This window comes from Larus michahellis, chromosome 8 (genome assembly GCF_964199755.1).
Source record: "Larus michahellis chromosome 8, bLarMic1.1, whole genome shotgun sequence".
Classification (NCBI taxonomy): domain Eukaryota; kingdom Metazoa; phylum Chordata; class Aves; order Charadriiformes; family Laridae; genus Larus; species Larus michahellis.
Window position 1 is genome coordinate 33,263,405 of NC_133903.1, and position 12,924 is coordinate 33,276,328.

General features: G+C 35.3%; 1 protein-coding gene across 2 annotated transcripts in view; it reads right to left on the reverse strand.

Annotated features, from left to right (window-relative positions):
• KIF14 (kinesin family member 14) overlaps positions 1 to 12,924 on the reverse strand; it is a 28,720-nt gene that overhangs the window by 5,809 nt on the left and 9,987 nt on the right. For both annotated transcript variants that reach the window (XM_074597506.1, XM_074597505.1), the window contains exons 9-25: positions 12,343 to 12,461; positions 11,842 to 12,014; positions 11,334 to 11,481; positions 11,169 to 11,232; positions 10,770 to 10,954; positions 9,909 to 10,011; positions 9,534 to 9,694; positions 8,620 to 8,767; positions 7,770 to 7,922; positions 7,048 to 7,174; positions 6,402 to 6,495; positions 5,205 to 5,343; positions 4,300 to 4,400; positions 2,576 to 2,670; positions 1,551 to 1,772; positions 1,226 to 1,410; positions 499 to 657 (exon numbers count right to left, since the gene is read on the reverse strand). In XM_074597506.1, the coding sequence (XP_074453607.1) occupies positions 499 to 657; positions 1,226 to 1,410; positions 1,551 to 1,772; positions 2,576 to 2,670; positions 4,300 to 4,400; positions 5,205 to 5,343; positions 6,402 to 6,495; positions 7,048 to 7,174; positions 7,770 to 7,922; positions 8,620 to 8,767; positions 9,534 to 9,694; positions 9,909 to 10,011; positions 10,770 to 10,954; positions 11,169 to 11,232; positions 11,334 to 11,481; positions 11,842 to 12,014; positions 12,343 to 12,461 (2,376 nt within the window). The remainder of the gene's footprint in view (positions 1 to 498; positions 658 to 1,225; positions 1,411 to 1,550; positions 1,773 to 2,575; positions 2,671 to 4,299; positions 4,401 to 5,204; positions 5,344 to 6,401; positions 6,496 to 7,047; positions 7,175 to 7,769; positions 7,923 to 8,619; positions 8,768 to 9,533; positions 9,695 to 9,908; positions 10,012 to 10,769; positions 10,955 to 11,168; positions 11,233 to 11,333; positions 11,482 to 11,841; positions 12,015 to 12,342; positions 12,462 to 12,924) is intronic.

The window sequence follows — 12,924 nt, forward strand, 5'->3', positions numbered from 1 at the left end:
AAAAGATTTTCAGTGGTGGGCTTGGAATGTAATTTTGTTTTGAGCAAGTTGTTCAGTGCTGACCTATTCAGCAATATGTCACTCTTGGACCACAGGGGCTCATCACTTTAACCTCCTTTTCTTAACTTCCTTCCAATTTCTGAAAATTCTATGGGGTACTTAATCACAGATTAGTGAAATAAGTATTGATTTTCAGTGAAATAGGTAGACTTGCACAATCTCAGCACAGACAGAATCCTAAGAGCACAGTATTTCTTTCTCTTTATAGATGGAAGTTATACAAATTTAAAGCATGCAGTTTTTTAAGGAAAAAAAAAATTTAAGGGTATTAACACATATCCATTTTCACCATAAAAATGAAGTATTAGATAAACTCTGAAAATTTTTTAATTCAATTGATCAGACTGTTGTATGTAACACTTTGCTTCTGAGCACAGTTACTGAAAATAAATGTGATGTCAACATTAAAATTACTATTTCTAATAAACATTTTCTCACCTGTAGATCAGTTGCAGGAATGTTGTTCTCTTCAGAAAAGGAAATATCAGCTCTTGTGACTACTGCCAAGTATCCTATATGTTTCATTGTTTGTTTTACTGTTTGGTTTACTTTGCTCCATGCTTCTGTTACCATTGAGGATATATCGGAAGAACATCCCTAAAAAATAAAGGCATACTATTCACTGAAGCTAGAAAGCATCTCAGGTCAAAGAGCACACGCTTCCTAGAACACAAGAGTTTGCAGCACACTATAGCTTCAGGCATTTTCAGCTTTACATCTTTCTACTTCCAATAGCTTATCTACCACAGCTAAAAGATCATACCTTGCACCACAGAGAAGAATGGTATCATTATACTTACACAGTTGAAAAAAAAAAACAACTATTCTTCACAAGACTGTAGGCACGAACAAGAGTAATATTTACTGGTCGCTGTTTTATATAAACAGTAGCACTTCACAATCTAAACTAGCATTTGGTCTTGTCACTGCATGTTTTATTTTCCCCTTTTATGTTTAAGGACCTATGCTATTGTCAGGGCCTTGGCACAGAATGGTCTGTGTTACTCTGAACTAGCATATGGAAGCACCAGTTTAGCCAGCAAAAACGCACCCATTTGTCATTGCATACATTGGGCAATTAAGAGTTTTTAACAAGTCTGTAGTAAATATTGCATTAACGCACAGAATTCCTCTACACACAAATTAATTCTTTAGTATGCTTTACCTGCAATAGTAACTGTAAATAACCTCCCAAGTTTTTTACTTCCTGTTTTATTTCTTCATCAACTTTCATAGATCCAGGGCAATTTCGGACATTGTTAAGCCAGAGCTTGGTTAGAACCACAAGCTGGTCAAAAGCAGAGATAATTTTGATGCTGTACGACTGAGCAGCATGATCAAGAGAGAAAACTACAAGAGAAAGAGATCTGTTAGAAGGTCTCCTTTGCATATGAAAGTAGGAATGTTAATTCTTCTGACAGGGAAATATATGAATATTTGTGCATTCATTAGTAATGTTTACTTTAAACTGTTATGAAAGTGAGACTTACGGTTTTCTTTACATTCTTCATCTTGCTGTTCATAGGCTTTTGAAATGGCAGAAACTCCAGAGGATATGATAAACAAATTAGTTAGGAGACTATCCAGTATGCTCTTTCCTCCTTCCTGATTCTGTTCCAGTAAATCTAAAGCTGAACTTATAGATTCTTTGCAAATTCCAGGAAGAAACGATTCAGAAAAGTTTGGGCATATGCTGGACTTATTCTGGGAACCTGTATAATGTAAAAGCAAAACATATATGCAAGAAACTTTTCATAGGAGTGAGCAGTCAGCGTGTCTTTGTAATGGCTATTTTATATTTCTTCTTCAGCAATCTTCAACTACTCAAGACAGCAAGTCAGAAAAAGTGTGTATAGAACATTCTACGTAGCTTCTACATTCAGTTTGTACAAAGACAAAAATCCCTAGTGAATTTCTTTAACGTAATCCATCTTTTTCAATAATCGAACCTACAGAGAGACAGAAAATAACAAAATCCAGCCAATCTAAAACAGGCGAATGCATAAAAATATTAGGAAGACTGAAGCATTTCAGAAAAAATATTTCATATTTCATATGAATATTTCAGAAAAATATTTCAGAAAAAATAATTATAAAACCTGACAAAAATCTTGGGGGAACCTCAGTAGTTGAATGAATAGCAACAACTCAAACAAAGTCTCCAAATTATTATATCAGCATTCAGCTTCTGGCAATTTGTTACATGAACTAGCATCTTTCTCCAGTTAACCCGCATAGTTAAGCGGAATAGTGTTTTAGGTAATTTTCTTAGATAAGGGTCATAATTGCTGGTCAGGAAGTTTTTGCTCTAAGAAAGCATAATCAAAAATACAAAAACCCCTACTGTTAACAGCTTGACATCATACGCTTGAAGATATTATAAACAGAATATTTTTAATTTTGTTTTCCAACCCACACGTTTTTTAACAACTATTCGAAGTGTATATGTGTTTTATACATGTAGTAGTTTAAAGTTCTCGGTATGAAATGAAACATGTTGTTATATAGTAAGTACCTGATATATAGGTAGTCTGTATATTCTGAATTGGTTGCAATTTTATCTCAGACAAACATCCAGAAATTCTCTTGTTCTTCATGAAACTTCTACTTCTAGGAAAGGATGATAGAGTGAAAACATGAAAAAAAACTTTTAAAAAGAATCTCTCTCCCCACACACACTGAAAGTTCAACAAATATTAACAGACATCAGGCAAACAAAACAAACATCTATTTTTAATTAATGGAACACAAAACCTAAACCAGAGTGAAAGCAAGACAATACAACACATAGAATGGATCCTACTTACTTTCTTCAGGCTCTTGCTACTATAGGAGGATCTTCATTCTACATTCCCATTTTTAAGCTACTGTTTTATCTAGAACTTGAGACAAAATACATTTCTTTCCTACCTACTGGGACCATAGAAAGCAGACACATTAGCTTTTTTTGATCTTGTTTGCTGGACAGAATGAATTGCTTTTGAAAAGCCAGACAGGAAGGGTTTTCTTCTTGGTAGAAGGCAGATGTTCTGTGAAGTTCTCCATTGTCAGTCAGACAAGCTATCTTAGCTTCTCTACCCTGGCTCCAGGTGCTTAGCTGTCAGTGCCCAAGGCCGGCTCTTGGTAAGAGGGTCGTTTGAGAAGCCTCCACCAGCCTTGAAACTGTTGAAGAAACAGCTGGAAGGACACTCAACAGGGGCTCCACAACTTTTCTAAGGGATGCATTTAGGATGAGTTTCCTGCCATTGGTCCTGCCTGACTTAGGCCGCAGTTATGTTGTAACCATACCTGTGCCTGGCCATGTACGCCATCAATCTGGACCCGCAGACTTGACTTCCCAGTTTGACCTGGGACCTTGTCATGATGGTCATGCCAGGCAATCACTGGACTGCAGGCTGACCCTGCCAACTGTCCCTGGACCTAATACTGACTCGATTTCTCAGTGTAACCTCAGCCCTGCCTCATCATTACCTACTTGCCTGTGGATCTGGACTGTTGGCTGACCCTTGTCATCATCGCCAGACTTACTCTGCTCACCTCACTCAGGCACTGTGGGGCTAAACACTTTTTCGCAAGGGCACTGCCCTGTCTACCCTGTTGTCACATTCAGCCCCAAACTGCCCTTCCCTTTTGGAACAGCCCATGCTCCATGACACTACGCATCAGGAGGACCAAATCTTAAAGTAGCACATGGAATTCAATTTATTTCACCAGTATGATCAATTGACATCAGTTAACTGCTGTCAATGCAGCATGCAATGCTGATTTCCCTTTTCTAGTACCTTTTCTTGTTTGGTTCAGCTTTTATTGTTGCATTTTTAAATAGGCAGAACAAAACTAAATACACTTCTGAGATTCAAGACGACACTGTCCAGAAGGCACATCAGACAATTATTCCAACATTATTCTATCATAAAAACAGTATTTAGACTAAAAATAAAGCAACTGCTTATCCATTGCATTCTTTTCAGATAACTTTTGTTTACTTGGAATAGTCAGGAGTGCTTTCCAAAACTTAGTCAGATATTCTTATGTAAATGAGGTCAGTTTAACAATAGTCATACGGGTGGCTACCCACTAGCAAAACTATAATTAAGGATCTGTTACCATTTCCTTTACAAGCTACAACTTGCAGAAGTTTGCAATTCACTTATAAATATTGCTACAAGGCTAGAATTTCAAACACAAGGTCCCAGACCTATGCTTTAAGCAAGATAAGGAGCTACAAATGAGTATCACCTTCTTCTGGAAAGAGAAGAAACTGAGGCATCTGAAAGGTCAGGTTCCCACTCATCAGCAGGGTCATAAAATACATCAGCAGCTTTATTGCTGTCACGACTCTGAAAAATTAAAGAAAACACATGGGAGGAGGAGGGTTAAACAGAAATACAGTGAGAACCACTGGAACCATTGTCTACCTTTATGTAATTACAAAGATTTTAGCTGATGATTATAGGGCTCTTTGTGGATACAGAATCAAATTTAGGTGCCGTTCCCACTTCTCCCTTTCTTCTGTTTTACATCCTCCTCTTCAATACAAAAGATACTGTGATAATGCTCCAAAATAAGAGTACTGCACATTTAGAGAGGCGCAGTACAAAAATACCCAGTTTTTCTAATTAAAAGCAGTGGAATTAGAAAAAGGAATTAATATGCACCTTAATTGTCATTTTATTTAAAAAAAAAAAATAACGAAAAATGCCTTTAAAAAAGTTCCCATTGAAGACCCTAAAGCATACAGATAAACACAACCAGTAGCAAATTAACTTACCAGAAGGGAAATCAAAGGAAAATAGATAGAACATAGTAATGAAAATTCAAGTGATAGTGTTAAAAGGTCGAGTTTTCCTCTAGAACAGATAAACAATTAAACAGCCAGAAGAACCACAAAGCAGTCCTTGTTTTACTACTTCACACTCTGTACACAAAATGACCTGAATAAAGTCATTGATTTCTAGTGTCCTCTTTCTGTGTGACGGACAAGCGTGCATACATGTGTTTAATAAAAAATAATTGTGTGTCTTGGTGTTTAAAATGACATGAACAAAAGAAATCCAAATATTTTCTTCCTGTATGATTATCAAAATATTATCTTTGACTAAATATTACTGATTATTAGTGGTTTTAATTCAGTTGTTACTGACCTCATAGAGTTCTTTCATTGCTGCTAGTTTGCATTCAAATTTCCCCAGGCTCCAGTAAGTTGCTATTCCCAGTTTGATGTTACGAACCTGCACCTGGACAGAAGACGCTGTTCCTGTTTTATCATCATTTTTGTCGTGCCTAAGAATTTGAGACAGTTTGAAAAAAGACAAAACACATTATTCATATTGCAAAAATAAACAAGGTGCTTGTAGATAGGATTACACAGAGCATAAAAATTTGATTACAAACACAGAAATTGCTTGAGACATCATGTATCTCAAAACATATATTAGTATAGCCACTGAAATTATTTTTTTGTAAAGGAAGAAAGGAATCCCTGCATTCAGAGATAGAAGTAGATACTAGCATACAAATTCCTGGCTCTTAAGATACTCAGGCCCAAATATATGCTACAGAATTCTACTGGCAGGGTTCTTGTTGAAAGATGTGAAAAGACAACGTCTGAAAAACATAGCGATACATACACCTATTAGAAAGTCCTAGCTTATTGCATTTACTGTAGCATTTTTTTGAAACAATACAGTTTCCTCTGCGCTAATACATCTCTGTTCACACTAACAACACCTGACCAATATACAGGGTCAGCTTCTAGAATACTCTTAAGCTATGACTAGCAAGAGACTGGCATAGCAAGGGATCTGTGGAGTGAAACAACTGGTCCCAAGCACTCAATATCCACTATTTGCATGTTCTGAGGTTTTTACTTTGAACTACTGTGTGGTCCTGTGAATTGAGCACCTCCTAGTGGCTGGCACATATTCCTTGGTTTAGTTTTGCCCAAAACGAATGCAGTTAGTGTGTTTTAGGACCACTTTAATATGTGAACCAACGCAAGAGGGACATCAGAATATTTACCTCCAAAGCACGCTCATTCCAAAATTAATTGTCTGTAGACATACCTTCAAAGACTTGATCTAAAATTCAAGTTTGAAAATCACGTTTCAAACTAACAAGAATAAACTACACACTTAACTAAGGCTAGTTTGGAAGAGTGATGTCATGTTCAATTTAATAAAACTGTGAAAAGAAAAACAGAAAGCTCACTGCACATCAAGAATCCACCCCCCAATTTCTTTTTTTATATATATATATGTACACACATATATACACACACAAACACACACATCACGCATTATATATATACCACCTTATAATTAACTAACTTAGATACTCACCTGTAGAAAACTGTGTTTTTCCCTAATTCATGACTAATGGTGTTGGCCTCTTTGATCATCACAGATAGCTTCAGAGAATTCCAGTTAAGTGGAACTAAGAATATAGCACATAATGATTAAGTGGATCAAACAGTGTGATGCAACAACTTCAGGGTAAAAAAAAAAAAAAAAAAGAAACAACCAAAAAAAATGAATGGAATTTAGCCAACAATAGTTCTGTGAATTCCCATTACATCAGGAAAAAGTTACCCTCGCAGCCAAGATAGCCCTTTATAAAAGGTCAGGTAAAGGGTATTTCAGAAATAAATGCATAACACCACACACCATATATTAGACTACTACGAGATAGGAAACTAAACAGAATCAATTCTGTTATTCCAATTTCCACCAGTTCAACTGGATGGGGGAAGAACTTCTCAGAAATTGGGGTAAATACAGACTACGCGTATATCCAGCTAGCTATCCTGAGCATGATTAAAACAGAGCTTTTATCTCTGATACATAAGGCTTATGAATGGAAAGGATCATAGCAGCCAAAAGGCTCTTGTAGTTCAGGATCATTAGAGAAGTGTTAGAGGAAGAAATACAAGCCCACCGAACAAAAAAGAAGTCAGCATTGCCCTTCCAACTTTATGTATATACATACTACTCATAGTTTTATTCACACTTCCACGATTCTTCTGAAGATTATGTATTTCTTCAGCAATCTTCTGTTTCTCAGCTTCCAGAGCTTCAAGTATCTTCGCATGACGAATAGTATGATCTTCTAGAGCCTAGAAGAAGGAAAAAAAAATAAATTCAAAACTCTTAATGCTGTTTATTTAAGCAAATTTTTAGTTGCTGTCATTATGGACTCTCAGAACAGAATGAAATTTATATTGGACATCTGCCATAGCAATATGAAACCCCTCAAACTCTTGACAGTTTGCTGGTTTTGCTTAGATATTGACATGCTTAAAATCCTTGAATTAAAAAGAAATAACTTCAAAGAAAATTATGTCATATTTGTTGCAGCAGTCAGATATATATGAACACCAGTGAAAAACCAGCCATTACTTACATTAATGCTTAGAGTCATAACTTTTGTCACAGGCAATGATCGCTAAAGTTTAGTACATAAACAAAACAGTCCAGATTACACATAAGAAATAAGGTCAGCATTATTTTATTCCCAAATTTATATTCAGAGTGTAAACAAAACACTTTTTTTTTAATCTTTTTCATAAGATCAAATAGAAGAAAAAACTTCAGAAATCACTTACAAAGATTTAAAAAAAAAAACAAACAAAAAACAAACACAAATACCCACAAAACAAGCCACAGTTTATCGCCTAAAAAGCTTTTTTTTTTTTTTTTTTTTTAAGTTACCTGCTTGGTAGCTAAGGCCTCCATTTCTAAACGCTTCTTATTAAAGCGTAGTTCTAGCTCAAGATTTTGCTTTGCCTTCTCTAGCTCCTGTATTTTAGTTGCAGCTTTTTGGTTGTTCAGTTCTTGGATTTGCTTCTTACGGGATTCTTCTCTCTAATATTAAAAAGGACAGATGAGAGGCAGTATACAGCTTTTACAGCATTTCTGATCCACCGCTTAGGCAGACATTAGGATTTTATTTTCACTTTAATATATTTAAAACATGCAGCGCCTTTGGACTACTCAGCCCAGTGTCAGCAATGAAAGGTCATACCCCAGTTCACAAACCTCACATTATGTCTTCTATAGCCCATTTAAGAAATAAGATACTCCATCATTATTATTGTTTTACTGTTATGTACTATTCTATGCAGACATAAATATTGTAAAAATACTTAAAAGACTAACAAAGCAGCATGCAAACTTGGAAGAAAATAAGAGTCATATTAACTAAAACACCTCATAGAATAAGGTAGATTTTTGTAGGGATTTTTCTTCATGTACAAGGTATGCCCTCATCAAATTCACACTGGATTAACATTTTAGTTGTTGGCTAATTCTATAAACGAAAATCCCTAAAATAATTCTGAAGGGGATACCTACTTTATAATTTCTTGTGTTAGTAAGGCTAATTAGTTTTTTTTAAAGAAAAAGAATGAGGATTAGCATTCCCTAAGACACTGTTACAATATACAGGACCAAAAAAACCCACCTCAAACAAAAAGAAAAAAACAACAAAGAGAAACCCCATATTACAGCTTCTGTCTTATTTTATCGGTATGTTTGATGTAATGATGCAACGGCAACTTACCACTTCTGCTTCCAGTGATTTTATTTTGCTTTCATAAGCTTCTTTTTGTGAGGTCAGTTCTTGCTGAACCATCTCTTTTGCAATTTGGACACTTTGCATCATTTCTTCCTTGGCTTTGAGTCGTGCATCTTCAATTTCTGATTCAAGCCTACAAGTGGAAGTATCATATATTTGGAGTGCTGGCTTTAATCTCTTACAGGCTGCATAGAGATTATAAACCTTTTCTTCTATCTTGACAGGACCCTCCAATTATAACAGTAAAAATATAAAGGTTTATTTTGTTATTTTACAAACAACTTTTATACTTTACCTAGACACTGATAAAGATGGAAGACATCTACTTGATTTCCATATTTATTTTATTACGCAGCTTTCACAAAATTAAGAACTGTAACAGAAACTCACTAAAGCATATTAAGATGCAGAAAAGTAAATTTTAAGTCGATGAGGCTTGCAGTTTAATAAGTGCCAGGAATTAAGTACAAGTAACACTTTACTGTCCAAGGTTGTAACTTTGGGTTCTTCTCATTTTCCCAAGGCATTTGTTTTTTAGGCATTAAATCTCTCTAAAACATCAAAAGTCAATTTCAGACTCACTATGTTCTTGGACAGAAGTGTAACAGAAGAGATACACTAATTTGAGGATACCTGGAGCCCAGTTTCTTCAATAGTGGTCTACGTTCTTGAGAGCTGGACTAGATTGTGGTGATCACCTCTTACGGTTATACATTCATTTCAGCTAAGTCTGGGGCTTACATTTACATTATAAATGGAGTTAACAATACCCTTGCTATTTTCCAACTTTCCCTTATTGTGAAATAATTAATAATCTTAAGTTTCTTATTTCTTAAACTTACTGCACGGTTGCATTAACAACTGAGTTTACTATTAGAACAAGAAGACACAATACTTACTGTGTTCTCTGTGCAATAAGCAGCTCATTCTTTGCAAATTCAAAATCTTTTGGACCATCATGCAAAACCATAGTCCCACAACATGGTCTTTTAACTTTCTGAACTTCTACTGGATGATTAAGCCTGAAATAATGGTCTCCCCCAAGGATCACTCGATCACCCTATTGGGAAATGGGGTGGAAAAAAAAAGTTTGTTCTATAACTTTTAGTTTATAAGCAAATTTACATAACAGGTAGGGCTAGAAATCAAAGAGGAAGAGCAAATATTTACAGTTTCAGAGCCTTCTAAGAAAACCTGCAGTTTGAAGTTGTAATATTAACAAAGTTAAGAAATCCACACGTGCACATACTACTCTTACCAAATCAATTACTTACATGATGCAGAACTGTTGGCTCTAAAATGCATTTCCCATTTACATATGTCTTTGCATCTCTCAGTGGAATAATACTCACTTTGCCAACAGTATTTTTTATAACACTGAAAACAAGAAATATTTGTGATATCAGCAGCTCATGTTAATTGCAAATAATGATTCTTAATAGACTAAAATTCATGCTTTAGATAGTGTCCTGTTATTGTTTTTCCAGATATGGATTGTCTTCATACGATTTAGTTAAAACATACATAATGAAAGAGTGACAACTTATATTTTGGAAGAGAATAGGTATCTAAATCCAAGAAGAATCCACTGATAAAAAATTACTAAAATACCCTGACATCTGAGCATTTCTTTGATAATGCTTAATTTCCCAGCGTACCTACATCTTCCATGTTTTTAGTAATTGATTAGTTAAGTTTCTTCCAGGATTTTATCTAGGATCAATAGCATGGAATGTACTTTAAACCGTATTTCTTCAATATGACCAAGTTACTCCCTAGTTTTAAGCAAGAACTGTCACGGCATTTCCCTTTTCCACTGAACTTAATGTAAGAGAGTTATCACACAGCATCATTTGATCAGGTCTTTCTCCAGCATTTCTACATGAATAGAAGAGTTCGCTACATGAATGAAATGAACAAAGAAACTTAACTACCTTGGTTAACAGATTTCTAGAGGGAACAGAAGGAAGTTACCTTAAACCTTGAACAATACAAAAGTTATCCCTAAATAGTATTTCCCTCATTAGAAAACATATTTTGTTACTGCCAGAAGGAAGAGTGACTCCAGAAGAAAGGGAAGGGTGAGGAGAAATATTTTCTTCATTCAGTTCAAGTATAAAAAAACCACTACATACCAATGATCATCAGCAATTAGCACTCCGGAAAGCTGGATATCATGTTTTGAATTTGGTGTACACCTTCCAACTGTAGTTTCTCCTTCTTTGATCATATACAATAGCACCTCAGAAAGCTGAGGATCTTCATTGAGATTGACAAGGTTTGGTAAACGATTGTCCATTTTGAATGCAATTCCTGCTTTCTAGATAAAAAGAGATTTCTGCATAAAACAACAATTTACTTAGTGCATTCAAATGTCTATATTATTTATTTCTAAGAAGTCACAGTAGTCTGTTAAAAGAATAGTATTAAGGAAACCAAATATTACAACTATTCTAATTCTCATGCAAGGCTTGTTGATGTTGTGTTTTTTGTACGACCTCCTATAGAAAGTGAAGCGAAGAAAGAAAATGTACCTGCAATTCTTTTATATCTTCTAATTTCCTTTTTTCTGCTTGTGCAAATTTTTCTTTCCAGGCCCTAAATATATCAAGGGGAAAATAATACACATTAGGAGAAAAATTACAGCATATGAATTTTACCATTTCTATTTTAAAGGAAGACATTAACAACTGCCCAACCTTTGCATTTCTGTCATGTCCCTCTCTTGCTGATACAATTTTACCCTCAGAGATGTTATTTCCTGCAAATAACGTCTATATTTCTCAGGATCAGTGTTCAGAGCGCTTTTCTGAGCTGCCTTCAGTTTTTCAATTTCAGCTTTCAATTCTACATTAGACAAACCAGACACACAGTACACATAAAAAATTAAGACAAAATAGGGTTTAGACATTTCAGTACAAAATTAGAAAATTTATCCTGTTATTAAATTAAAAATTAAACACCTTTCCCCATTCCAGGTTCTCAAGTATAGTCTAAGATATCGTCTGCGCTTTGGAAAAAAAAAAAGCCAAAAACAACTCACAAAGAAGAATAACATTAAAAGGAAGATACCCTAGGTTGTATTAGCCTATTTGACAAGTGGTCAGTCAACACAATACATTATTAGTAGTAACAACTCTTATGGAGCAATAAGTTAAACACACACGCAAATGAAATATCCTCAAAGACAGCAGATATCAACCTCACCTCTGATTAGCTTAGCATTCACATCTTCATTTACTTTAGCAATGTTGAAAATTGAACAAGCTTGTTTTGCATAGCGAAGAGTGCTCAGCGTTTCTTCTGTACTGCTGGCAGCTGGACTTACTGTGGCAATCATAGCAGTTTGTGAATTTCCACCAAGACTTTCCTTTAACAACCTTAATTTGACAGGAGAGTAGAAGTCAATTTCCACTGACATAAAAATTAAACTTCTCAACCTGAATAGATTAAATACAAAGTACCTAGGGTCTTGCTACTTTTTGGGAGCGATTGTTAGCTACTTAAAATACAAACCAAGGTCCTGTTTTATTCTTTACCTTAGCCTGATGCAACAGGCTAATTTCTTCCCTCCATAGATCATTTGAGAGAGAGGGAGGGAGGGAGAGAGGGAGGGAGGGAGGGGAAGCAACGTCTCATGAATAGAAGAGGAATCCACAATCTGAGAAAGCCTTTATTTCTATATAAAAAATTCTGAAGTGTACGTACCAAGTAAGGACAGATTCCCGGTAAGGAATGAAAGCTTTATTTCCATTTTGAGATTGTTTAGAGAGTGCAGAAATAACCTTTCCAAGGGTTAGCAGTGATTTATTGATACTCACACCCTCCTACACAAAGCGAAAATAAAAATAATTATAATACAGTTGTATTTTCTTATACAACGTTTTTGACTGTACTGTTGATTTAATTGTGCTTATTTCAATGTATGGTACAGCTTTACCATATTAAATGTCACCACTGATTAAAAAAACAGATGCAAGAGTATCTTAGAAGATCTTAATTTGGAAAGAAGAGAAACCCTGGCTTTGAAAATAAGCAGTTTTAAGAACCAAACTTCTGAAGGCAGCTTGAAAGAAAGTCTCTTATTAGAAATTCTGTTTACTGAAATCCCCCAAAAAAAGGGCAAGCCCCAACTCCATGCAATTCATGATATGGAAAGTCATACAGACAGTTTTTCTCATTCCTTCTAAAGGATTATGGGGCATGCATAGCATGGGGAGTGCTGTCCTAAGCAAGACCTGACCTGCATATTGCACAGTCAAAACAGCTTCTTAGGGCCATCCGCCCTCA